The sequence below is a fragment of the Silurus aristotelis genome (assembly GCF_946808225.1).
Source record: "Silurus aristotelis genome assembly, chromosome: 15".
Taxonomy (NCBI): domain Eukaryota; kingdom Metazoa; phylum Chordata; class Actinopteri; order Siluriformes; family Siluridae; genus Silurus; species Silurus aristotelis.
The window spans coordinates 19,203,835-19,231,182 of NC_139588.1; the positions used below are offsets into that span (position 1 = coordinate 19,203,835).

General features: G+C 41.3%; 1 protein-coding gene across 5 annotated transcripts in view; it reads right to left on the bottom strand.

Annotated features, from left to right (window-relative positions):
* bcl11bb (BCL11 transcription factor B b) overlaps positions 1-27,348 on the bottom strand; it is a 31,609-nt gene continuing 4,261 nt past the window's right edge. For 3 of the 5 annotated variants that reach the window (XM_083562489.1, XM_083562488.1, XM_083562487.1), the window contains 2 exons: positions 23,343-23,717; positions 1-4,314 (listed from right to left, as the gene is read on the bottom strand). In XM_083562489.1, the coding sequence (XP_083418615.1) occupies positions 2,357-4,314; positions 23,343-23,717 (2,333 nt within the window). In that variant the 3' untranslated portion in view covers positions 1-2,356. The remainder of the gene's footprint in view (positions 4,315-23,342; positions 23,718-27,348) is intronic. The other 2 variants (XM_083562491.1, XM_083562490.1) reach the window with 2 other exon arrangements.

Below are 27,348 nucleotides of genomic sequence, written 5' to 3' on the forward strand. Positions count from 1 at the left end.
TTGAATTTTCATTCCTTTTTATTTTCTTTTTTTACATCCTCACAAGGATGAATTTACCAAAATTATGAACAGGTATAGAGACGAAAAAAAAAAAAAAAAAACATTTGGATAGAGTCACAATTTTATAATGGACTGCAAAATATAAAGATTTTTTTTTTTTTGCATTGTTTCATAAAATGCCACTGGTATACAAATACACTGTGTATTTTAACAGTGAACAAAACATATACGAATATATCCATTAAAATTTAATGAGGGACCCTGCACCAAAAATAAAAAATGAAAAAAAATAAAATAAAACAAACAACCAACCCTGCTATGGCATTCAAAAGTGGTAGAAAAGACATGAGATTATTCTCTTTTAAAACACATTTACACAGGAATTTGTTTTCTTTGTACTTCAACACTGTAAACATTATTTTAAAGACAGAGTGTCATTTCGTTCTTTTTTTTTTTTTCTAGAATTTCTTACGAGCTGGTGAAGATCCAGCTCTATATATCAGTGAAGAACTAGATGGCTTGGTCATCTCGGACAAACTTGTGCGTTAAAATAGATTCTGAAAGGTAGTACACAGATGCACATCAAATGCATAAATATCTAACCTCTCCTTTATGATTTCTTGTTGTCTGAATGAAATGAATGTTTTTTTTATGTTTTTGTTTTTTTTACAAGTGTACACACTGCATAATTGTTCCCATGCATGTTGTACTGCTCGGCAGTAAAACACGAGCATTTGGGCCAGTTTGTCTCCCGAGTTTCTTTAAACCATACTCTGGTTCTTGTTTTAAAACATCTCTGCCATTTAAGCTACCTTGTTTTGAACGTATGCTACCCAAAAGACGTATACAGAGTTGCACATGGTAAGCTAGGTTTAAAGATCAGGTAAGAAATGTAGGAAATCTTTCAAGAAGATACCAACTTCAAAAAAACAAAAAACAAACCAAAAAAAACAGCAGTTTAATTAAGTGCTGAATATAAGCTTAATTTGGAATGAAAAAACTAAAACAGGAAATAAAAATGTCTACAGCAAAGATAAAGCAGCAGCCTGAGATTTCTAAGATTTGAGGGTCGTTTGTTAAAGCCGTAACAGACCTCTGAACTGGTGAAGTGTAAGAAATAGGAGGTGTGGAGGCCTCCGACGTCTAATACAAGCACATAAGATCATTCCACAATGCTCTGGAAATTAAGCAGCCACTTGAATGTTACCATAACAAACCAATTTTGATAACAATTTTGTAAATAAGACATTTGTAATACTGCAGACCAGGTACATAAATGGTCTGGGCTGAGGTTTTGTTAAAATAGGTTCTAACACTTTGGGCCTAGTATGGAAAGAACGTCAACGGAATGTCATGGTTTTTAAAACAGGATAAAATAAGCTAATTGGTATGTCTACTCTGCTATAATGCCAAACCCATTAACCCATGTGTGCTAAGAAAATATACACTGAATGGTATATTTTGTTTTACAATTTGTGGTAATGTAAACATTTGGATCACAAAAAGGATATCATTTTACCAGCCTTAGGAAGAATAGAATAAATCAAGAATGTATAAACAAGTGTATTGTTGTGGGGAAGAATTTGTTTTGTTTTAAGCGTGCCAGCTGAAATCATAAAAAACAATCATATCAAGAACATATTCAGCTGGATGGTGGTCGAAAGGGAATCATTAAAATACAGTCAAACTGTCATCCAGCTGCCTGAGACATCCTTGGTATTCCGTATCTTTCGAATTTGTTTCATATTTATTGTCAAGTTGACATTCAGTGCTTTATGTTTTTAATATATCACCCACGACTGGTGTGACTGCAAACAGCAGTAGTACACATTAAGAATCTCACTCTGATTTTTTTTTTTATTTCGAAGTACAACTTCTTCAGAATTTAGCAGGTTAAAATGACCACTTTTCCTTTCAGGAAATTCCTCGAACAAAAACTGGTGGCAGAACGCCGAAATCTCAGTATGTGTCATCTTAAAATGGTGTCTGAAAATAATATTCGAACAAAGGAATGCATTAAAACCCCTGCACATGCCATAATATACCTGCACATGCCAAGTATCATCAAGAAATGATCCAATAAATACAGAAATTATTGCACAGTAGAAAGGCTCCATGGATTCAGAATGGACAAATTCCTGGTGGTTGCCGGGAATGCCAGCAGGGCTTTTTCAAATCCATCCACAAACATTTACTAACGTTCTTATTTCTCAGGTGGCACTAGAAAAAAAAAAACATGAATCGAAAAAAAATGTAACACCAAATCATTCCAAAAACTCTATAGTTAGACTTATTCAAATGATTTTCCAGCTAAACTTGTCACACTGTCTGAACTATGTGCTTTAGTGCACATAACTTAGGCTCGATCAGCCTGCTCAAGTTTGACATCGTTGCTCATCAAGTGTTCACCATGCCACTTCTTCATGTGTTTTTCAAGGGTGCTATAGACGCTGAAGGGCATGTGGCAGATGTCGCAGCGATACACCTCCTTGCCGAACTGGCCATGGGTCTTCATATGGCGCGTGAGCTTGCTGCTTTGTGCACAGGCATAGCTGCACAGGTCGCACTTGTACGGCCTCTCGCCTGTGTGGCTGCGCCGATGCACTGTCAGGTTGCTGCAGTTCTTGAACACCTTGCCACAGAACTCGCACGTGTCACTCCTCCGGCTCTCTTTAGAACCAGGAGGCCTGCCAGGACCCGGACCTCGGAGATGGAGGTGTGGTGTGCTGCTGCCACTCCGTCCTGACAACACTCCGCCTTCCAGCAGCTCCCCAGGAGGTGTGGAGAAGCGCAGGCTGCCCGTCTCTGAGGAGGAATGCTCAGATGAGGTGGCGAAAGGTGACTGCCGAGAGTCACCAAAGCCCAGAAAGGGCTCCCTGATGTAGTGGCGGGAAGCAGCGTAGCCAGCCAACAGCTGAGAGTACACATTTTCAGAAGAAATAAGTGGCAGCGATGGAAGCTCCATGTCTTTCTCTATTTTGATCCTCTTGGCTGAGGAGCTAGAGAGGTTTGGGCTAGAGATTGGTGCGGGCTTCTGCTGGAACAAACGCACCATGGAGTCCTCGAGACCGCAGCCCCTGCCGTTAACCATGGGTTGACCCTCTGCATTTATTCCTCTGGCTGATGAATCTGCATCTGCCTCTTCCCTCAGCCTCTTGCCCAAAGGCAGTCTCAGGTGATTGTCGATGTTGTTATATTGGCTTTCCATCCCTCTGTTGATTGAGAGTGGTTTCTCGGTCATCAAAGGCTGGGGCTCATTTTCCCGGTTTCTGCTGAGCTCAGAGTCCATGCTAAGATTAGATGCAGGCCTGCTATTGCCGTTCTGTTGCTCTTCTATCTCCTCCTCTTCCTCGTCCTCCTCCTCGTCTTCCTCATCTTCATCGTTGTCCAGTATTTCCCTGCCCTCTCCACTCTTTTGCTCCTCTCCTGTTGAGTCACGCCTGCCCCGATCGGGCGAACTGCTCAACGAACCTGACTTCTGTAAGTGGGTCTTCATGTGCCGTTTCAGCTTGCTGGCCTGAGAGCAGGCGTGATCACACAGGTGGCACTTGTAAGGCCTCTCACCGGTGTGACTGCGCCTGTGTACTATCAGATTACTCTGAAACTTAAATGTCTTTCCGCAGAACTCACAGGATTTGACTTTGCCTCCCTGTCCCAAAGTAGGTGAAGAGCTGGACCTGGGAACAGCCGGAAGAGGCTGTGTTGGTGTTCCCAGAAATGGTGCTGGCTTGGCACCAGGCTGAAAGAGTGTGGGGCTAAGAAGCCTGTGCACAGGGGGCATACGGTTGGGTGAGAGAGGAGGTGTGGGCCCACCGTTATTGTTGTTGTTGCTGGCCAGCTCACGGAGGCGGCGGGAGAAATCCATGGATGGTGGCTCCATTGGCATTGGGGCCAAGCGCATCACCCGCTCAAAGGCACTGGGATGCTGTGTAAGAATGCCCATCTCCTCTGGGCCCAGACGCTCAAGGGGTTGACGGGGTGGTAGAGGTGGGCTTACAAATGGTGGTGTAGATGGCAAGCGGGTCTCGATGTATCCGGGAGGCTGAGTCTCTCGCAGAAGAGGTGCTGCCATGCGGAGCAAGTGGAACGGGTTGCTGTTGTCTCCCAGAAAGCTGGCAAGAGGCGAGCGAGGCAGGGCATCTGCTCCCAGAGGAGGGGGCAATGCCATACGGGGTGTAAGAGAACAGCTGGAAGGGTGATTGTCCAGGTAGATGCGGATGCCATGTGTGTTCTGAGCGTGCTGCAGCAGGAACCAGGCGCTGGTGAAGGTCTGCTTACATGTGGTGCAGATGTAGCTAGAAGGCTCGTCTTTCCCTGCAAGACACAAGGGTACATGGTGTGAATAAACGCATCAATATTAGCGCTTAACTCTGCAACACACTCCTCGGAGAGGCTCTGATGGCACGATTTAATAGATTTCATGTCATTCCTGCATCTGTTTGTTCGCCGCGATGGCTTTGGGTGTAATCAAAGGGAAGAGTTCTCTATGATGAGGTTCATGGATCATTTCACTTTAAAAATTAAACAGGCAACATGTGAGCGGCATCTCGCCGCACTCGGGTGACAGCCATTTTATGAGACAAAATGAAAATTGCATCGCTGTAAGTGGGAAAGCCGAATCGCCTGATACTCTGCCAGGTTATCAGTGGCCTCACGGTGCCTGCTGTTCTCTAAACCCTCGGCAGAGAGGATGTGTCTGTACGTGACTGGGTAAGGATCAAGGGCCGTAGGGTGGAGGGTTGGTGTGTGAGCGTCTTCCTGAGACTCCCTGAAGGCTGGAGCCTAATGCAGATGGCAGGTACAGCCTTAAGGCCTCAACGCATTATGCTAATGCTAATGCCAGACAGGCTTTAATATACAGCTCAATTCACATGCACACACACCCATCCACACATACAAACACACACACACACACACACACACACACACACACACACACACTATTAACATATGGGAATACATGTGTAGCAAAGGCAGGGAAAGACGAGATGAAGAAAAAGAGAGAAAATACAAGGGTTCATGGTGATCAGTTTTACTGTGGCTTAAAAGACTGCATTACAATTACGACCATATGCATTCATACACTGTATAACGTTTGCGGAATATGAATGTAAAATACATATATGGGAAAAATTCATAACAATTTGGCTGAAAAAGTCAGAAAGAGAATTATTATCAATAAATTAAATATGATATGCTTCATGAAAAGTTGTGTTTTTCTAACTAACAATATGGGTCATGTTGTCAATTGTTTCTAGACAGAGTAGGGGAGTATTGCTTTCTTTTTTTTATGCGTGTGCATGTGTGTAGAGCTGTCATGCACTAATGGGACTGTGATATTGTCTCTACGGCTGACAGGGGCCAAAGGGTGTTATTGGGGCCATGGCCAGCGGCTTGTATGGCATGGCCAGAGTCCCACTGGTGCTGCTCTGTTGGAGATGAGAAGAGAAGTGTGGAGGCCTGATGTCCGTGTTTAGTTTGGCCGGCCTTCACACACATGGCTGACAGGAGGGAGCAGGAAGACGGGGGGGGTGATGCTAAAATATAAATGTGCTCCTTTTCCCTTCTTGGCGTGCATGGAACTCAGCCCGGAGCTGAAGTGTGGATTAGGAGTGGACGTAATTGATGTTCCCCCATGAGTTCTAATGACACCTCGTCAAGATCACACATTCCTCAAGTGACTGCTTAGTGCCGAAACTGGATTTTTTTTTTCTAAATAGAGATAGAGAGGTGGGAGATGGGATATGGCAGTGAGACAGACATAGAGAGAGTGATAGAAAGGGAGTGTGAGGAGAGGGACTGGCTTGAATGTGTGTGTGTGTGTGTGTGTGTGTGTGTGTGGGTCTCTTTATGAGTGTGCGTCTCTACTCTGCCATAAATGTGCGCTCAAGCTCTGGCAATTTGCATCTTATCACTTCTTACAGAAAGAGCCATATGTTGCCAAAGGAGCGTGTCAGCTAACAGACAGGCAGGCCTAATGACGACCAAAGACAAATTTCATCAACTTTCAAAACAAGCTCGAGAGAGCGAGAGAAAGAGGAAGCGAGAGCAAAAGAGAGAGAGAGAGAGACAGAATGAGAGAAGCCCATCATGAATAAGTTAAAATATGCTAATGACCCATCAGAGAGCCATGTCTTGCGACGGCAGCTTGTGTGGTGTGATGGTGTGAAATTACCCATCAGCCACCTCAGGATCACAAATCTCCATCTGATCACGGCCCATTGGGTTGCACCGCATGGCACCGGGCAGGGCTGGTGCCACACTGCACTGCTCCAGCCAATAAAAGTGCTCATTAAGGAATCATTGCCACTCGCTCTGTGATTCAATTTGCAGCAATTACGGTGGTCCGTGATAAAAAAAAAGCTCTCGCTGTGGGCCGTGGAGGTCAACTAGCAGTTAGCACAGTGCCTTTTCGCTTTCGGGGTGTTCGTTGTGAGAGCCTAATGGCCTCATTTCATCCCCCCCACCCCTCACACTTCCATAAATAATGCAGGGATTACAGGTTAAATAGCTAAGTTGAGTCACGGCTGTTATAAGATATGCGGCTCTCTGTGCTAATCACAGAGGAGGGGCGTCACATTGTGTCTGTGTGTATGTGATTAATGATGCGTGTGTGTATTAGAGGTGGTCCGGCATTAAAGTTTCCCCACCCTCGTGGATTTGATGTCACAAAACCTCACAGCCAATTAAGCTGTCCTTTGAGAGACATTTCAGGGTTTAGCTCTCATTGAAAATGATGACATTCTGCTTTTTTTTGTAAGCGATTAGCATGCTTGTAATGGTTAAGGGGGGTGTGTTTGATATTTAATTATCTCTGAGAAAGTTCAGAAGTCTCTTGTCTTAAGAAGAAGGGGATGCTAACATGGATGCTATCGCTAACACTTCGAGTGGCACAACAATGCCCGTCCATGTTCAGTGATCTGAGAGAGAGAGAGAGACATTGCCAGTCACAGTGATGTGTGTGTGTGTGTGTGTGTGTGTGTGTGTGTGTGTGTGTGTGTGTGTGTGTGTGTGTGTGTGTGTGTGTGTGTGTGTGTGTGTTTGTAAGCCTTACGCCTTGCACTTCTGGGAGCTCGGCTTCCAGAACGTGTCACATTCCTAGCAGCGGAGGACGCTACAGCGGTGGATTTGCATAAAGAACAAAGGACGAGGTGATAACGCACAGAGTGTGACCCCCCCCTGGCAGCGCCCACGCCCCCTCTGAGAACCTGTCACCCACTGTGTGACACCTGGCACGGTGCCCACATTAGCATTTCTGTGATCTGCAGCTCCTGGGCACCCACGGGGCCTCACCTCGCATCGCTGATGTCTTGTTTCAGATGATGGCGGCTAATCAAGAGGCCAGACTGCCATGCAAATCACACACACACACACACACACACAAATACACACACAAACACACACACACAACACACACGCATGCATGCATGGTGATGTGGGGCATGCTGCCATTGCTAGGGAAAAGCTGCTTCTGCCATAGATACACACTAGGATATGTGTGTGTGCGTGTGTGTGTGTGTGTGTGTGTGTGTGTGTGTGTGTGTGTGTGTGTGTGTGTGTGTGTGTGTGTGTGTGTGTGTGTGTGTGTTTTTGTGCATGGGAATGAGAGAGACCTCTTGCTATCTCTCTTTTGAAATCTTGATATTCTCAATATGTCTAATCATAACCAGTCCATTGTAGTCATGCCTGAATCGTGTGCGCTCGTAAAAAAAAAAAAAAAAGTACCACAATGAAGTGGAACAGGTTTCTAAATCCCAAACAGCACCTTCTTATTTGCAACACTGCATGCAGGGCAATCCACAGGGCATTATGGGTATTATGTGGCAGCTGGGGTATATCATTTAGATGCTAGTCCATTGGGATTATCAGGAAGCACACTGGTATACGATCTACTACAATTTCAGACTTGACCACACAGCATTTATAAATGGTAGCTAAGCAATCTGCCTTAATGACCAGAAGGTTATCAGATCAAATCCCATTGCAACAGCATTAATGAAACACTTTAATATTAATAAGAAAAGAAATCATGAAACTAAAACTTCTACACTGTACCAACAACCATGAAACAAATTTGAAGCATGACCATGCTTACTTTGAGATGTCTTCGTTAACCAGTTGTATCATCCAAAACCAAACTTAATTTCAGGAAATTATAAGCTGCCCTCAGGCTTCCATCATAATTGCTTTTCAAGTAAACAGGTTTCTGTGCAGGGGCACATCTCGAAATTCTTGTCCGTTGTAATTGCTCGCACGTTACAACGCCGTGGAGCAGGGCTGCCTGGTATATGGACTAGCTGTCTTTTAAAAAAACAACAACTCACCACGGCAAAAAAATAAGACTCTATAAAGCATCTTATCGCATATCTTACAGAAGATTATGATTGACTTTTGTGGAACAAAGGAAAAAAAAACTAACAAACAAAAGACAAGAGAAATATACATAATGATAAGAGGTAAAGGTAGATTTCGTTCTAGACGAGTTTATAGATTCTTGCAGTATTGATAACTGACCCTCTACATTTGGTGCCTGTTCGGATAAATTCATTTTACTGCTTCATTGTGACACTGCTTGACTGTTACACTGTTACACGGCTTGTTTTTTATCTCTTCATCTGCATTTTTAATGTAGTTTTGAGTACAGTGTGCAGTGAATGGTGATGTAGCAGAGCGGATGTGATATTTCGGAGTCAATTACTGGCATGTTCACGATCACAAAAACCCTGCTATATTACTTTTTAAACCCGACTGAGCAAATAGTCAACCTGATTTTTTCAGATTCTCTTCACGGAGAAAAAAAGATGATTCTATTCGAAACATTATATCATAAACAATACGGTTTACTTATTCCTTTCATCATACCTTGTAAGAATTTGGTATTTGTCAGACTCCCTTAGCAGCTTACAAATGAGCAGTTGAGGGTTAAGGGCCTTGTTCAAGGGCCCAGCAGTGGCAGCTTGGTGATACTGTGACTTGAACATGTGACCTTTTAATAAAGAGGCCAGTGCCTTAACCACTAAGCAACCAACCTTTCTTAGTTTTGCTTACACAGACAGACAGACAGACAGACAGACGGACAGACGGACAGACGGACGGACAGATAGATAGATAGATAGATAGATAGATAGATAGATAGATAGATAGATAGATAGATAGATAGATAGATAGATAGATAGATAGATAGATAGATAGATAGATAGATAGATAGATAGATAGATAGATTTACACAAAGAGTCACAACACTTCTTGTTACACAACAGGACACACCTCCTGATCTCATCCAATCAGTGTTAGAGACGCCAAGAACAGTTTAGGAATTTTTGTCTGTGAAAACTATTCGTTTTTTTTGCAGGTTTGCATGTCAGTCTGTTGGTGTGCCTCTGCATGCCACACTTTGTGACACAAACGCACGAATACGCAGAAGTATAAACCAGCCTTAACATGTCATCAGCAGCGATTAACAAGCTGTGTGTGAAATACAGCCGTGACATTGCTTGCCTGCTTCGATTCTTAGTAATTTTTTTTTTTTTAAAGCAAAGAGCTTGCTGACAACATGGGCGTACTGTGGGCAGAGTAACGGCAAGAATTTACCATCCTTGCTATTCGGAAAAGGCACAGCATGATGGCAGAGTTAAACCGCTTGCGTTTTACTCAGTGTGTGTCTGGGTTTTCCTAAGTGCAACAGTTTTATGCCTACAGTGAGCCCCAGGGCTCTACCATTTTTAATATCTGTGATCAGCCTTCACTGATGTACATCGGTATTAGTTTTAAGGAGATTCCTTTCACCATGCTCGCCATGTTAGATCCTAGTGCCTCTGATTGTGGAATCCAGAAACTTCTCCCTAAGTTTAAGAGGCAACTTTATTGAGGAAAGCAGCTTATCTGCAGTGAAACACTGGGGGTTTATGGAGCAACTAAGCCTTTGTAAAAGGCACACACGTTTTAGAAGCAGACCGGTTGTGGCTCCACCTGCAGGATGACCGAAGAGAGATGTGGCTGCGCTACATACACACCACACACTTAAAATGGACTTAGGAACGAAGACTGGACATAAGTGCTTCCCTCACTTCTATAAACACTCTGACATAAATCTTGGCTTGATGCCCACTTTTCAGCAGGTGGTGTGTGTTTGTGCAAAAGTGTGTGTTTGCCAGAGTGCGTGCTACATCTCCGTCTCTTACAGCCCAGACTAGGATGTACAAGCAGATAATTGAAAACACGCACCGGCCCGAATGGTGTGCCATCATAAGCTAGACATGAAGGGAGCGAGAAGGGGAAGGTCCTGTGCCAGAGGCAGAAGCAGACAGTGAAAAATAAGTGGAAAGACAACTCTGTCAATAAGAGCTATAACTCCTGGCCTGGCCACAGTAATACAGAGTACACTAGCTAAGCTTTCATGGCATTGCAGCAAGCCTGAATCATGGTTCGGGCACAAGCCCCAGTATGTGTCGTTACACTAAGACCTGGCTGGCATGAGCTACCGATGGCGAAGGGCTCGAGGGGTTTGATAAATGACACTTGAGCTTGCGGTTAAAGGCAGATGCAGACCGCCCGTGCAGGGAAGAAAGAAAAAAAAAAACAAGCTAGAGGAACAAGATCAAAGAGAACGTGAGCTGGGCGCTATGCATCTCGTCAATCTTCTCCTGGATGGGCACCATCTCCCACCCACACATCCACAGGCTTTACACTCTCTCTCTCACTCTCTCTATTACACATACTCACACAAACACACCAACAATTCCAACAGAAGACTAAAAGAATCAGCGTGAGTGCAGGTAGCTCCGACTGTCAGGAATGATCCTTCAACATGTTCATCATAACTGTGGGAGGTGCATATTGATCTCTTCAATTTTGCACAAGGAAGCCTGGAATTCATAAATGCACAAAACAAGCATGTCATGTCTTGTTTGTGTGTGTATGTGCACTTCTGTGTGTGTGTGTGTATGTGTGAGAGCAAAATGGCATGCAGAACAGTCCCGTATGGGAAATAATTGCCCCGCCATTTTTTTGGGATAACGTACCCCATAATGGTCCCCAGCTGAGCGCAGGCATCTAGACCCATTTAAAGGCCACTGTAAAACTCAGCAGACCTTCAGAGTGCCTTCCAAAGCAATCAGGCTGCTATAATCAGTGTGTGCGTGTGTGTGTGCTATTAAAACGGCTTCTCAGATGCCGCCCCGGCCCTTATGATGGCAGGAGCCGCCACACATGCCAGCCACCTTACTGCCATGCGTGCTGGCATCGAGCCTCAAAGCTGACCATATTACCGATCGGTGTATGTGTGTGTGCGCGTGGTCCTGTTCTTGTGTGTGTGTGTGTGTGTGTGTGTGTGTGTGTGTGTGTGTGTGTGTGTGTGTGTGTGTGTGTGTGTTTGTGTAGAACAAGACTTTGAAAATAAGTAAGTTCCTACCTTAGATCACATAATCAGAAACAAACATGTAGCTGCGAAGAGAAGAGAAGAGAAGAGAAGAGAAGAGAAGAGAAGAGAAGAGAAGAGAAGAGAAGAGAAGAGAAGAGAGGGGAAAGGAAAGGAAAGGAAAGGAAAGGAAAGGAAAGGAAAGGAAAGGAAAGGAAAGGAAAGGAAAGGAAAGGAAAGGAAAGGAAAGGAAGAAGAGATCGAATGGGAAGAGAAGAGAAGAGAAGAGAAGAGAAGAGAAGAGAAGAGAAAAAATGAAGGCGAAATGAGCAAATAAGACTAATGACAAAAAAAGATGAAGAGAATATGTGACTATGCAAACAATGCTGAGACAAATCAGATTATGACACTAATACAAAGATATAGATTAAGATAAACTAACAGAAAGCAATAAATGACCTAAAAATGAACTAAATATCTCATGCCAGTTAGGTTGAAACAGAAATGGCCACGTCAACCAGCTGAATCCCCCCTCGCAACAACATGTACCCTTCTCCTGGCTGCAGCCGTGGGGGAAATAAACAAGAGGAGATTCGTTTTTCCCTTGGCTGTTATCACGCCGATGCATTTCAGTCCCTGGCTCAGTTCCCTACATAGCTTATGGTTAAGGAGGTTCTTTCATCTCAGCAGTGCCTGTAGCGCCAGAGCCATGGCTAACTCAGTGAGCCAGCGGGACAAGCCTGTGCTGGCATGCAGCAAAACCTGATACGATCAGGGCCTTATTTCATTTCACAGGGGCTCCAGCGGGGACAAAGGAGGGTACTTGTGATACCATGGTGTCCATAACCTCTCGGAGATAAACCTATGTACTGTAATGACGTGAGTCCTTATTAGCATGATGCAGCATTTTCCGTCTGTGGTGATCTTAAAAACTGAGCCGTATTTCAGTGAACAGAACAGGCTAGGACTGCCGTAGGCAAAGCTAAACCGGTTTTGATTTGTCGAGAGATGTCATACAGAGAAGAAGCCAGGTGAAACTGCCAATGATCAACTCTCCAGCCGTGAGAGAGTACAGCATACGTACGTGATTCTAGAGGCGAGGTCTGGCTTGTGTTTGCTGCACAGGGGAAAATAGTATCCACAGCAAAGCGGCGGCATATGGCCCAGTCATGGTCAGCACGCGGCATTTATCACATCAAGACAGATCAAAATCAGCGCCAGTGAAAGAGACAGACAGTTTTGAGTGAGGGGGGGGGGGGGGGGGGATAAAACAGCCATAAAAAAAAAAAAAAAGCGTATGAGAACTTTGGTGTTTAAAAGCGGTTGCGTTTTTATAATGCCACCCAGAACGCAACGACAATAACGGTGGCGAGCAAAGCCGCTGAAACTGAGCTTACGTTCTGGCTGGTAAACGCTCAAGCCGACACCACACTTTACCACTGAATTAAGCTCGGGCAAAGAGATCTCGCTGTAGACGTGAGACGTTGTAATGTCTGCGGAGGCAAACTGTTTGCTTTAAACAGCCGCAGCGTCAGATCTCGCTTTACTACTTCAGCTTGGCTAGTTTTCTGCTCGAAAAAAGGTGTTCATCTGAGTGCTGATGGACGGAGAGCTAAACCTTTGGGAGCGGGAAAAAAAGAAGGGAGGAGTGTTTTCACAAGGAGCTCACAAGGAGAGTGTGTTTGTGCGCGTCTCTCTTAGAACGTACAGCACCCTGCACTTTCACCTTAATACCTTCCCGAGAGGACGCAAGCCAGCGCGACAGACTCAGAATGCGGAAAAAAAAAGGCCGAGGCTCTGTAAATACGCGGTTATAATACACTAGGAAAACATTGTTTCAATGAAGTGATATGACGTGCTGTGTCTTAATGGAACATGACCCACGTAATGTAGAGGTCATCGTGTAATCAAGGAGCAGGAGAAGAAGAAAAAAATGCGTAAAGAAGCAGAAAATCGCACAGGCTTAAACGCGCTCCAGAAGCGGAGAGGGGTCGCATCTGGGCGTCAGCGTTGCGGTTAGCTCTGAGAGACACGATGAGAACGAGCTGTTGCTGACAGATCCGATGGGACATGATTCCTCACATGCTGAAAACTATAACCAGAGCAATGATGTTTTTAATAATTGTAATAAAAACTTAGTCTCTGTTTTCCAAACTTGTGCCACAGCCAGGCAGCTTCGCACAAAATGTGAGAGAACGTTAGGCAAGTCCAGAGAGAGAGAGAGGGTGGGGGGACAGCACGAGGGCTGAAAAGCGAGAGGGACCAAAAGGAAAACATCTGGTGAACACCGTCAGCACATGCTGAAATTTAGCGGCGGCGCTTGCAGCCTAAATTAGTGGCGAGTTTTATTCCCTGCTGTGGTAGGAAAAATATCAAATCGGTTGCCATATGACTACCATAAAGCGGTATGTGGAGCGTTTGATGCCTTCATGTGGGAGACTTTAACTCCTTGCAGGGCGGCGAGTGGAAAGCACATGGCGTGTCGCTCTTTTCTGCCGCACTTTAACCGATCCAGCATGGAGCTGGGTTCGAAAAACCAATCAGCCTTCCTTGGGGTGGTCTGGGCCAGAACTGATAACCACACCTCCAATCCCAAGCCCATGAGCCTTTTCCAAAGCAAAAGCCCTGGAGGGTAGAAAGTTATTGGATTGTAACCTGTTCTCATTGACAAGGTAGATTTGTCTATGGTATGTGTGTTTTTTTTTTTTAAACCCAACCAACTAATAATAAAAAAAATTAAATAAACCGCTAATTTGTTTCCAGTGAAGCCATTGTTGAGATTATGGCAAAATATTTCCCAAAGCAGAAATGCTGCAGTTCAACTTTGTCCATAGCTGTTGAATTGTTTTCAAAAGTTTTCAATAGGTTTTTGTCAGTAATATGTGTTCTTCAATGTAGAGTCACATACATTTGTTTTGTCAAAACAATAATTGATAATTAGGGTTTAATTATTTCTATAACTTAGTGTTATAAATGAATTGAATGAATAACTTATTTGTCAGGTAATTGTGAAGAGTTAAAAAAACTGTGATTGTCTTAGCATACACTATATATGTACTAAACACAGAGATTAGAATGACTGACTAAGCATTTCGTTTAAAGCCATACACATAATGCTAACGATCAATACAGAGTCATTCAGCTACATTTTCTAAAATCAAATATGGACACACGAGTGGTGCATATGACGCCATACACGTTGATATAATTCTATATGATGCATTGCAACCATTAATCTCGTAATTTTTATGCATAATGAAATCAATACCAAAGAGTCCCACGTTGTCTAGCGCATCATGAGTCCTGCCTGGATTTTTGATCCCCTTTAATAAATGACTCACAACAGATGGATTGTCAGCTTCATAAGTTATAATATGTATGTGTGTGTGTGTGTGCAGTTCACATCTGATCACAATGACGTTATCAAACTTGAATTTGTGATATTGGTAATACATAACATACCAAACCCTGCTTTTATATTCCATAATTTACAGTAACTTATGCATTGTGAACATTTCTAGAAAACTATAAAGCCTTTTTTAAAATAAATTATAATGTCATGAATGCATTCATTTGTTCCAACCTGGTTAACAGATCCCAAATGAAGACTTTTCAACCAAAAACTATTGAACCTTACCAAAGAAAAACATGATATCAAGGTGTACATCAGCCCTTTTATAGTCAGTTCTGTACAGAGGGTACGGAGGACACACAGATACAGTTCACTCATCCTGTGTACTCTGAGTGACAGTGTGAGAAAATGGTTTTCATATCCGCTAACAATCTCTCGCCACTAACTAACTGTCACAAATGCATACACACACCTATCGTCTTCGCACAAACAGACACACACACACACACACACACACACACACACACACAAACACAAAATGCCACTGTAACCTCTAATCACAACCCCAAAGGCTGGACATCAAATGCGGCGGAGTCAAAACTAGATGATCAGAGGTAATTAACGCAGTTTCATATGCAAATTTAATTAATGCAGAACTACAAAGTCATTATGCAAATGCCGTTTTCCTTGAGCCCCTGCGCAAATATTCATCGCTCGGAAACAGGGATCAGTCTCGCCATCTTTCGAAAATCTCTCCTCTCAGACGCACAAACACACACACGCACATACACACAAGACTCACAAGACGCACACTCACACCTCTCTCTTCAGGGATGACATATAAATGCGCAAGAAGTTCTTTCAAACTTGAGATGTTGTTTTTTTTATTTTTTATATATTTGGCACAGGACCAGGCTCTTGCTATCAGAGCAGGCAGCTGAGAGACTGGCTGAGATGATTTGGCACTGAAGCGAGACAATGAGACTGTTAGACCGGGACCGTATGAATATGCATGACACTGATTACTTTCCATGATTAAAGACTACTCTAATATTTAAATGAGAGCACGCTCGGTGATTAGATGAACACTGCAAAGGGCCAGCATGCGAGGACGTGTGCTTGCTTAGGCAGATTAAAAAAAAACAGAAAAAAAACCCAATGCAGACCGTAAGATGGTAGGTGTCGTGTGCAGTTTTGCAAACGAGGACAAAATTGATGCCGTTCGTATTTCGCAGAAGAACAGAACAGGTAGCGCCTTATATGAGAAACACGCCGTAATCAAGAGCAGTGGTTTACAGTTATACCGTGACACTCCTTTCTTGTTTACAATCCCACATATCTGACACACTCAAATACATGTTGTATAGGAAACACAGACCACCATCTGCAACCCTGAAACAAAAGGTCTTTTGGAGAAGTCTTGATCAAGGTTTGGGCCTTGCAAGGCGAACGTTTAGACAAGAAGAAACCTCAAAGGTTTTGACAAACCGTTCTCACTTACCAATGATTACGCTCACATCTGGAAGCTGTGTCATGCGCCACGGCAAGAGCGCTGCACTGATTCGACTGAAATTTGTCATTTTTAAAGAGTGCTTCATTTGTGCACCTTGAAAACCTAAGAACGGGAAATATTTCCGCCATTTCACCGAAGATGTGTCGTTTGATAAATTTGCTAGTTGGAACAAAATACACAATGCGGATTTGATTTTCTTAATTTAGTAGTGAAAAGTCAAAGCTATCATCTGAGGTGCATGCAGGGACTCCTGTAGCTGTGAAATACATTTCCAATCAATATAGTCATTCCCCTTTGTGAAAATCATCCAGCTATTTGAATATTAATCTCATTAATTCTATGTGTACAATAAAATTTCGCCTGTTTATTACAGCTTTTGAGCTTTATATTATTATTATTCCTAAACTAAAAAAAAATGGATTCAAGTTAACTTGTTTTTGAGTTACGGATTGTTACATTTGAAGCTTAAGGTCAAATCAAACAGGTTAATAAGTCAATAATAAATATAAAAGCTTGGCATGACATCTAGCACTGTATAAAAAAAAAAAAAAAACAGACTTCCTGAATACACTTGACTGACACCCACTTGATCTGCAAACCACTGGTTTAGCACATACGTCTCACTAATAATGTATTAATGCAACAATCTATGAAAAATGTCTATCTGTATTTACAAACCAATACATGATCAGTGATCTGATCATTTCAGTTTGTTACATTTACAGATTTAAACCCGACAATAACTGAATCTGTTAGAATTGACAGCTGTTTCAATACAATACACTACTACACAATGTGATTCAGTGTTGTATAAATAGTCTTATTTTAGTTCTTTGATAGCTTTGAGTGTGAGGTCATGCCACCGAAATTGAAACAAAACAAAAAAAGTGGCGGTAAGAAAAACAGTAAAAACACTTACAGTATTTTAGCAAACGTTAGATTTTTTTAAAATAAGAGTATATTAGTAAAAATTGCTAGAAATATGAATAAAAAGGTGTGGTAGCATTTTGCATGTAACCAAACAAATGTATGTAAATTACAAAAGAATTGGGAAAAGCCAACACTTTAGACAAATTTTGCTTGTTGCTTTTGGTGAAACTTTTCAGATAACCTTAAGACTTAAAGACAAGGTGTTGCTAATAGTTGCATAAAAAGCTAGTTAATGCTAGCTAGCTAATATGAGTTAGCAAAACTGAAGACATCTCAGTGGCTACAGTGACTTCGCCAGGCCCGATATACAAAAGTAAGGATGAAGGAAGATGATAAGAAACATAGTGATGGAAAATTAAATAAATAAAAAAAGGTGATTAAAATATTGCCCTTGGACTTATTAGTTTATTTGAACAGAGTGAAACTTTGACAATAAAATTAGCCTTTTTTTCCTACATGTTTGATTCCTAAAAAAAAAAAAAGAAATTGCTAAGATTTCATAATGCTATCTTTTGCAAAAGAAAGCTAGCAAAGATTAAATGCTGGCCTAGAAATGCTAGCCTACCAAATCCTTTATCCTAAATCATCTAGCTGTAAATGTCTGGTGTGATTGCTTTTTGAGACTTTTGAAAGTAAGTTTCTACACTAATATTACAAGGACAGTCCATCTTTTTTTTTTCTTTTTTACACAAATTCAGTGGCACTGATCCTTATGCTCGAGGTCAGGGATAACTTCCTCATGCTTGAGCCAGCCATGCTGTCAAACTGTCCCAGCGGGAGCATGATGCTGGGGGAAAATGAGTTCAAATGACAGCCAAGGCTGCAATCGAGTTCAAACGTCTGCCAGTTTGCCAGGATTGGACCTGTGGGACTGCCGTGGACAGAGGAACGTCCTGTATCTTTACACACTCAGTCCATTCTCAGCAGGAAAGGTTATGGACAGAAATGAAGGCCACTTCCCCCTTTTATTTTTTTCTGGTGCCAATCTTTTTATGCCTATGGCAAAGTACTGTCAGTAGATAAACGTAGTGAGTCGTCTGGCATCGAATGACTAGATGTTCTCAGTCATTGTTGGATGCGAGCGGTTTAACATTGTGTACTCATTAAACTCTCACCTTCTTCAATCAAACGTTCCTCCTGACCAAAGATACACATAAAGCTTTACAGTCTTGATTAGCAAAGTTTTAATGCTGTGGGAAAATGCAGTTTTGCCCCCCAGCTCCTCACTACCTTACATGTCAACAGACAGCCTTCATTTCCCTAGTCGCTTCCAAGAAAAGAATAAAAAATGTCCTGATGTGTTTTAGGAAAATAATCAACAACCGATTTCTAACAGTAACTCTGCTTTACATCATGCTAATACCACCCTGAAGCACATCCCAGTGCTAACTCCCTCCCACACCACAATAATTACAACAACCACATTACTTTTTATATATTTACAGGTACATCTGTCCACAAAACAAGCAAGTTCCTCTAATTGTTCATGTTATAACATCTTCAGCCATTTTTACCAGCTTGCTACCATTGTTAACAAGTTACCAAAAAGCATAAAGACTTTCCTGTGGTGGAAAACTAACCGAATGTTACAAAGTGCTGACACTGGAGACTCTTTCCATAAATACTTAATAAATGTGTACTCAAGAAAGTTTCATATTGGTTATACTCTTAACTTTTAAAAAATCTGTTTAGTATTAGTCTTAGACTACTGTTACGTGTCTGCGCTTTAAATCCTTTGATTTTTGCTGTTGCTAAATAAACTATTAAAACGAGAGAACAAATATAAACTTGCGATTTGTTTTGCAGCGAATACACTTGTCAGAAAAAAGTGCTGTTCCATTAAATCATAAAACCAACACCTTCTGACCAGAATTAGAAAAATTGTGAGTCTATAAGTCTAATAGTTGTCCATGACTATAATGAATAACAGTAAATGTAGCTACATTGATGCATAAAATGATAATAATATAGTACAATTCTCACTATTGTGATTATATCACGAGGCATATCCAGATCAATATATCAATTCCATCCATATCTGATCAAAGAGAAGGAAATTTACGTTTATAATCTTGGCATGATTAAGTATGAAGGCAATATATAATGCAGTACTTATTCTGATGTGACTTTTTCATAAAAGGTTTCCCTGCATACCGAAATACCTGCACCAGATACCTGCAAGAGCAAATAAAACTTAAATATGATATTATAAAATCCATTAATGTCTAGAGCTATGTTCTTCCACAATATAAGATGAGAGGATATAAAATTAGAAATGAGAAAATAGAACTAACGGCGATAAGGACTGAACAATAACAATGAATTTGTTCTGCATAAGCATATGAACTGGAAATGGATTGAAAAGAATAATAAGTGTGTTAATGATGTGATAATCACAGCCATAACTGAAGCAGCTTATAAAATGTATGTGTGTGTGTGTGTGTGTGTGTGTGTGTGTGTGTGTGTGTGTGTGTGTGTGTGTGTGTGTGTGTGTTGCTTAAAACAACTCGTTGGCTACAAAATCCACTGATATTTGAGAGTCATCCAATCAAATAAAACCCTAAAAATAAAAACAATCACCATAAAATGACTTTTTGTAAAGTGGCACGGCCACTCTGTGAATTCTGATACCTAGAATTTCATGAAAACACCATTTTTTTCTATATTGCAAATGGAAATCTGAAAATGATCGAAATGATGCACTGTAAGATGAATCTGCTGCGTTTTTAACTCTCAGACGTTGAAGTTTCTTATTATACATTACATACTATGGTCCTTGTGTTATCTTGGTTTAAATATTTTTACCAGACTATGCAGTCACGTTCGCTGTGTCCAATCCTACAATAAAGTCGCTCTGACTTGTATTGAAAGGCAATTATTCAATAATCGTTCTAATTAGGGATTGTAAGATTCACAGATTCGGTGCATCGGCGTTAAAAAGTTAACGAATTAAAAAAGTGTTCATCGGATACATGATACGCAATGCATCTTTTTTTAACATATTTGCATCGGTAAAAAACGATTTATTTATATATAATTATCAGTAGATGCACTCTACTTATATTATTTAGAAAGTGACCAATATTTTGCACATTCTCTCAGTACCACTGCTGAATATGACGCATCACAACGCTAGAGACCGAATATAGATTAACATGGCAGAGGTAGAGTATTGCGCTAAATCAAATAGAAATCGTATCGCAATGCTTTATATGCATATTTAATGTATCGTATCGTATCGTTGGAAATGCTTTGAGATGGGAATCGCATCCGCCTCACTTATGGAGATGCACTTCCCTATTTCTCATTAGTGTCATGAAGATCAGAAAACGGACAATCGCGCGTGAGTTGGAAGAAATAAGATTAGCCTTTTCTCTCCATTAGACTTTTTTGGGTCATTGCCACTACTGTATACTTAGCTGTCCCATCATTTTTGCGTGACACCGTGCCTTCCTGTTTTTTTAGGTGGGGATTTAGGCAGATTTTTCTTTCATGCTGTTTTTTTAGATGGGGATTTAGGCAGCAGTCGATTGCTGCAATTGGTTGTCGTTGGACTAAATCCAGCAATGAGCATAACATTATGAGTTCTAAGACCGCTGATCTCAACTTTTAATTAATTTGGGATGTTTTTTTTTTTTTTACACTGTTACAGATTTAACAAACTACATATTTGTGCTGAATAAAAGTGAGACAACTGCATGCAAAGGTGTTAGGACTATGTGAGTGAGTGTGGTATGTCAGGTGTGTGAGCAGGTTTTTAACTATTAGGTTTCTGAGAACCGAATAAACCTCTTTTTTTTTTTTGTTGGGCAAGCGTTTAGCTGATACCCGTAAAGACGAGTTTTTCTTTTTCTTTCTGAACATCCAGCAATATTCACCTGAAAAGGTCCAAATATTCACTTTGGTGTAGTGAGTATGTGTGAACTGAACTACCTCAATGGAAATCCCCCTCGACAATCTCAGATGTAGTGCCGAGCTCTGTGTGTATCTGCACGTGTGTGCATGTGTGTGTTTAATGTACTGTAGGTTAGCTGCTGCTGTGCTCATGCTGATTGTGTTAAACATGTTGTCCTGCAGCTTTGCTTTCTTTTGCGTCCCACTAAACAGTAAAAAAAAAACTTCATTAATAATACCTTCCTATTTCTAAGAAGTCATTATTAGAAGTGATATATTAAATCCCCCCAACATGTAGAGTTTTTTTTTTTTTTTTTTTTAAGAAAATTGGTTTCAGCTGGCAAAGTGCTTCGGGCTGAAAAAAAGGATGTTTTATTACGAGAACGAAGGAAAGAAAGAGCGAAAGAAAGAAAGAGCGAAAGAGCGAAAGAAAGAAAGAAAGAAAGAAAGAAAGAAAGAAAGAAAGAAAGAAAGAAAGAAAGAAAGAAAGAAAGAAAGAAAGAAAGAAAGAAAGAACAGTGTTTTATCGTATCCGTTCTTAGGTGTGTTTCACGCACTTGCTTGATGTCATCTTCCTTGACCAAACTTCATTCCAACACAGAAGGACATAAGAACGGGTTAAAACACCTGGAAATGTTTTTTTTATTTTTTTTTTATCCTATCGAAGTACGGAGAACCCATCAAGTGGTGACTTGCTAATGAGACCAAATTGAAACAACAACCCACCGTTGGCAGTGACTTCTGTAGCGAAGTGTACGCTTTCATTTCCTCTAACAAAGCCATTTATTAAAACCTGATACCCCCCAAAAAATAACCTGTTCTCTTAAAAAAAAAAGCTTAGAAAAGAAAATGCCACATGAATTTAAACAAGGAAGAATGATTTGTCTGGATTTCATTCAATTTCATACTAATACTAATAAATTGCATGAAATGACACCAACACTAACCCCAACTTTACCTTTTGTAACTTTTCATATCAATGTATTTCTTAGTGTGAACCCATGTTGGGGAAAAAGATATAATACATCTGTTCATTATCTACTCATTCGCCCCAAGCAGCGCCTAATACGTATGTCTGATTGATCGGATTAGATAACAGCTAGCTGGCAATGACCTCCTGAATAAACTTCAAGTTTACATTAAAGCTGTTAGTAACGAGGATAAGTTTGAATCTTGTCTTGTACTTTTCCATGTTTGCTCATCTTTTGTTCAATCTAAAGGTGTTTTCACACATTTATTTTTAAATAAGAGCATTCACGTTACCGTAACCTTTATATCAGACCGAATGTGGTGTTTATCAATAAAATATTCCCACTTCCTTTTGTATATTCAAAGGTTCCATCAACTTTCTGAAAAGTAAGAGATTTTCCCTTCTTGGCCAATCAGGTTATAGACTGAAAAGCAAACGAGGAAAAACAATCATGGAAGACAATGTTCTTGTTGAGTTATGACATGAGGAATTGAAATAATTTCAATTCCAAATGAGAATGTTTCTGTTTTTAGGACTGGTATGTAAAGTGATGTTAGAAGACATTCCTTTTATACTCAAGCTGCCTACAGTCAAGTCATTGAAGGCCTCATTTATATTTACTCACTTAACAGATACCTTTCTTTAAACCAACATTCCAAGTAGTACAAAATGGCACTTTTCCTGCCTCCAAATCAGGAATGAAGCCAAATGTTTGGATATCATAATAATTGTAACCTACACAGCAAGTTAGTTAAGATAGTTAGCGGGTTGATAGTGGCTAGGGCGTTGTGACAGTTATAGCGTGCATCTCGGAAAGTGAGAAAACACGTTTACAAGGTAAAATGGCAAGAACATTTTTCCTAGAAATGTAATTTTGCCCTTTAGCCAGAGTCTGTTCGAGAGAGGAAGATAAAGAATGGGGGGGGAATTAAAAGTCATCTGACAACTGCCGTGCATTTATGCATTAATCCCCCCTGCCACTGAAGCTAAAGAAAAAAAATAGTTGAAGATTATATATATGTATACACACACACACACACACACACACACACACACACACACACACACACACACACTATAAACAGGTAAGGAGTGTCTATGCGTTTGTGTGGGTGTGTATGTGAGAGTAATTAAGCACAGTTGCACTGCCAAAACCCAACACACACCCTGACCCGTAAGTACTTCCTGGTTGTTCTCTGCTAAGCTCCACCTCTCCACACACCTACACATAAATTAATGTGTGAACATGTATTTTTTTTTGTACGGTCCATCGTACACATTAATCACATTTCACTTTAAATCTACCCCCTCCCCTTCACCCTCGTACCTGTTGGTACACTCTCTTGCTTAGGGCAGATTCCTCTGGCGGGCGTTAGACGCTTTTCTTCCTCCTCTTCCTCGCCCGGTGTGACCTGGATGCCGATCTCCACAGGGCGGGGTCTCCTGGTGAGTTCAGCTCGCAGAGCATGCGGAGATGACGACGTGGCACCTCCATCACCCGGTTTCTCGTAGCAGGCTCCAGCCCCACGGCACAGCCGCCGCTTGTGCTCGATAAAGGCCAAGATGTCTCCTAGAGGGAAGTTGGTCTGACACTGGCCGCAGGTCAGCAGGTCTCTCTCTCCGGCATTGCCCATTGGACTGGGAGGACAGACCCCTGGTGAACGAGGCTCCACCCCCATTTCATGGTTGGCCTTTGCTGCTGCTGGGGGGTTAAAAAGAAAGAGATGGCATTAATTAAAAAAATATAACATTCTGATTTACGTCTTTCTTTCTCAGCCAAGATCTAGGATTAATACACGCTCAAACATTTATAATCCTTGCTTCAAAGCCATATAATTCTTAAATAAACAATTTTGTAAAAAAAAAAAAGAAACAGAAAAAAATGTGAGGTTTAGGTGAGACCATGTTATCATTCAAATGACTTCCATCTTTCTAATGCAATTCCACCTGCTGTTTATCTTGTGGGAAATAAAATTAATCCAATTATCCAGGATGCCTTTTTTTGTGTGTGTATAGATTACACCAAGTCACATCGTGTTCGAAACATCATCACTACCGGAAAACTACCGGATTTATTGGCAGATAAAAAAAGTGAAAAGATTTTACGTGAGATACGTATAAGTGGTTAGCGCGATTGTCCTCATAGGTCCGGTTTAAAACATAAGGCAAAAAATGTCGGACCTTGAAAGCTAAAAAACTGTTTGGACAAAGGAAAAAAATTAAAATGAATCAAGCGGTTTTTATAAAAATTATAAATTCTAGCTGTTCATTTGCTAGATTTTTGTCACAACTTCTAACGTATTCTTTGCTTCGACTAATAATATAGGCACAAACTGCCCTCAAAAGCTGCCCTGTCCAACTAATCCCATGTCCTCACCTTGCCAGAGGTTAAACTTGGCCTATAGGCGACCGCAGCTCATGTTTCAGATAGTATACGTCTGCTATAACGCACAAGTGGTGTCTTACAGTTACAAAATGCCTTTCTCTTACTTCACACCGCAAAAAGCAGAACACCTGTGAACTACAAACTGAGATGAAGACAAGATGTCTGTGTATGTGTGTGTGTGTGTGTCACAGCCGTGCAAAATCCTGCAGTGCTATCTCTATTTCCGGTCTACTTCTCTGCACGCTGGACCGGATGCTGGAGATGTGCACATGCACTGTACAGGTAGAAGCTGAGGAGCGCTTTGCTGAAGCCGCAAACAGGGCGCGAGAGCCGCAGACCGCCTCGCAGGTGCACTTTGGGAACAGATCAGTTAAGGATATTCGACAAACAACCACCTCCTGTGTGAATATTTGTGCTCTGTCACGCTAGTCCCTACTGCTCTGTGGCTTACCGGTCTCCTTTTATCGTAACCCAGAATGTAGCTCTTGCTCTGTCTGCCTTCTTCCGATAATATACATTTTATATATTGGTTCCAGGTTTTGTTTATAGTCTGAATAATTTCCAAACGGTCGCATTCACACAACGGTCACATTCTTAACATGTGCCTCTCCATCACATCGTCCAAACATATCATTCAGTAACACTAATAACCCTGTTAAGTATTTACAGCATGTAATAGCGCTTGATATGCTGTGTGTATGTAAATATGATTGTACTGGTGTGCTCGTCATATCTATCGTGCCCTCCATGTTCTCGCAGTTTCTCGAAACGTTGCTGCGAGATGGCAGCCTAAACCTTTAAAGCGAAGCAGTTCGGAAGCCGCGTCGCTGACACACACCTGGCCATCTGTACTCGGCTCTCGGTGTGAGATGAAAGAGGCATCAGCCTGTTTGTTCACACACGGTTGAGTAAGATCGCCGGAGGAGGAACATAAATGTCATGGAGTTGGCAAAGATCCCAACGCCACAGGAATGGCGGACAGGAGCTCGTTCAGTAGCACCCTCGCCCCCGAGAAAAAAATATACCCAGCACTGCTACAAGGCACGCTGGGGGGGTGGGGGGTGGTTGGGGGATATGCAGGTGGGACTGCCAACCACACACACACACACACACTCACACACATTTAATCTCAAATTGGAAATTAAATCTAAAATTAAGTAAATAATAATAACAATGGTAATAATAAAAATAATAACCATACTAATAACAACAACAATAATAATAATAATAATGCTATTAAGTAGTAATGGTTATTATTGTTATTACCTTGAAATTACATAGTAATTATTTTGAAATTATGTCCAATTAATTCTCTTCGAACGGTCACAATGATCAATTATCATAATAAAAGAAAATGTATTTTTATTATTATTATTATTGCTTTAATAACCTTTTAAACAAATAGTTTTTTTAAAGTCTATATACAATTTAAGTGAAACCCTTCATTAAAGCACTGTAGTCCAAAAAACTAGCTCTCATGCCTAATCAGAAACCTGTCCATGAAGAAAACGTCTCGGATGCAAACGTGACACGAGCGTCAGGAAATAAATAAACAAACAAACAAAATAAATAAACAAATAACGACTTAAACTATTCATTCCCCCTTCAGCAAATCTCGATATGTACAGAGAACCGTGAGCTCCCGGTGCGAAAAAACTAAACAAAAAGAACAAAAAAAAAAAACGCTAAATTGTCCACAATCTTTCGATGTTCTCTAATGCCTAGGTGCTTCACGGGATGTTTTTATGTGCACCACGGTACAATACATTTTCTTTAATTATATTCGCTGTTCAGAAAATAAACTCTCACACACACACACACACACACACAGCAGCAGCAATTTCATAGACGTTCCTCAGGGACAATAAAGTGAATGAATTATATCCAGCTTAAGATAAGGGCTGGGAAGTGAATGCGGATTTGGGAACGATACTTCTGGGATGTCAGGTAGCCACATGGGGGATGTGCACACGATAGATACACTTATCACACATTATTACTCAAGACTGTAATCAGAGAGAAGGACAAATTCCGATGAAGTGTATTCACACACAGACACACGCACAAAAGAAATGGAGTGTGTGTGTGTTTATATGTGTGTGTTGGGGGGTATTTCATTCTTCACAACTGCAAGGAGCTCCTAAAGACTTACAGCACCCCCTATCAGTCACACTACTGACTATTGACTCTTCATGAGAAGTCACTCAGCATCATACACAGCAATCCATGCTGCCAAACCCAAGCAAACTTGACTGCACTGTGCTTCACACACCACCGCGATATATATATATATAGTCGAATATAGAGTCCGGCTTTGTTTCAAATCCTTAAACAACGCACGTGAGCCTGTGAAACCAACCTGGAGGCAGAAGCTCTCTGGTTCATGAGATACCTTTCGAGTTTCTTATTAGCTCATTGGACTCGTCAGAAGAACGAGGAGTCATGCTGGCCACTTTTTTACAGTGCGTACTGTCAAAAGGACGTTCGCGTGCGTCCTGCAGGCAGTGATACAAAATCATTTTGAAACCTCATGCATGCTTTCTTTTTCACTCCATGCACAGTGAAGTGAACCACAGGACGGTGCTGGACAGCCCCCTCCTACATGTATATATATGCAAGGATCATAAATTGACTCACTTTTTTTTAATGGCAAAATTACGCAAAAGGGCACTAATACTACTACTACTACTACTACTACACACACACACACACACACACACACACACACACACACATTTGTCTCACTTCCCTTGTCACTGACATAATTATTAACACAGATCATTAATGCCACACATCCAACCCTCATTTTAACCTCAGCAGCAAAAATTTATTTTATTTAAAAATAAAGAGAGAGGGAAAAAAAAAAACGTATAGGGACCTGCTACACAATCCGGCGCTTACATTGCTATCGCTTAATTATATTCAATCCTCGCCGATATAATAAAAC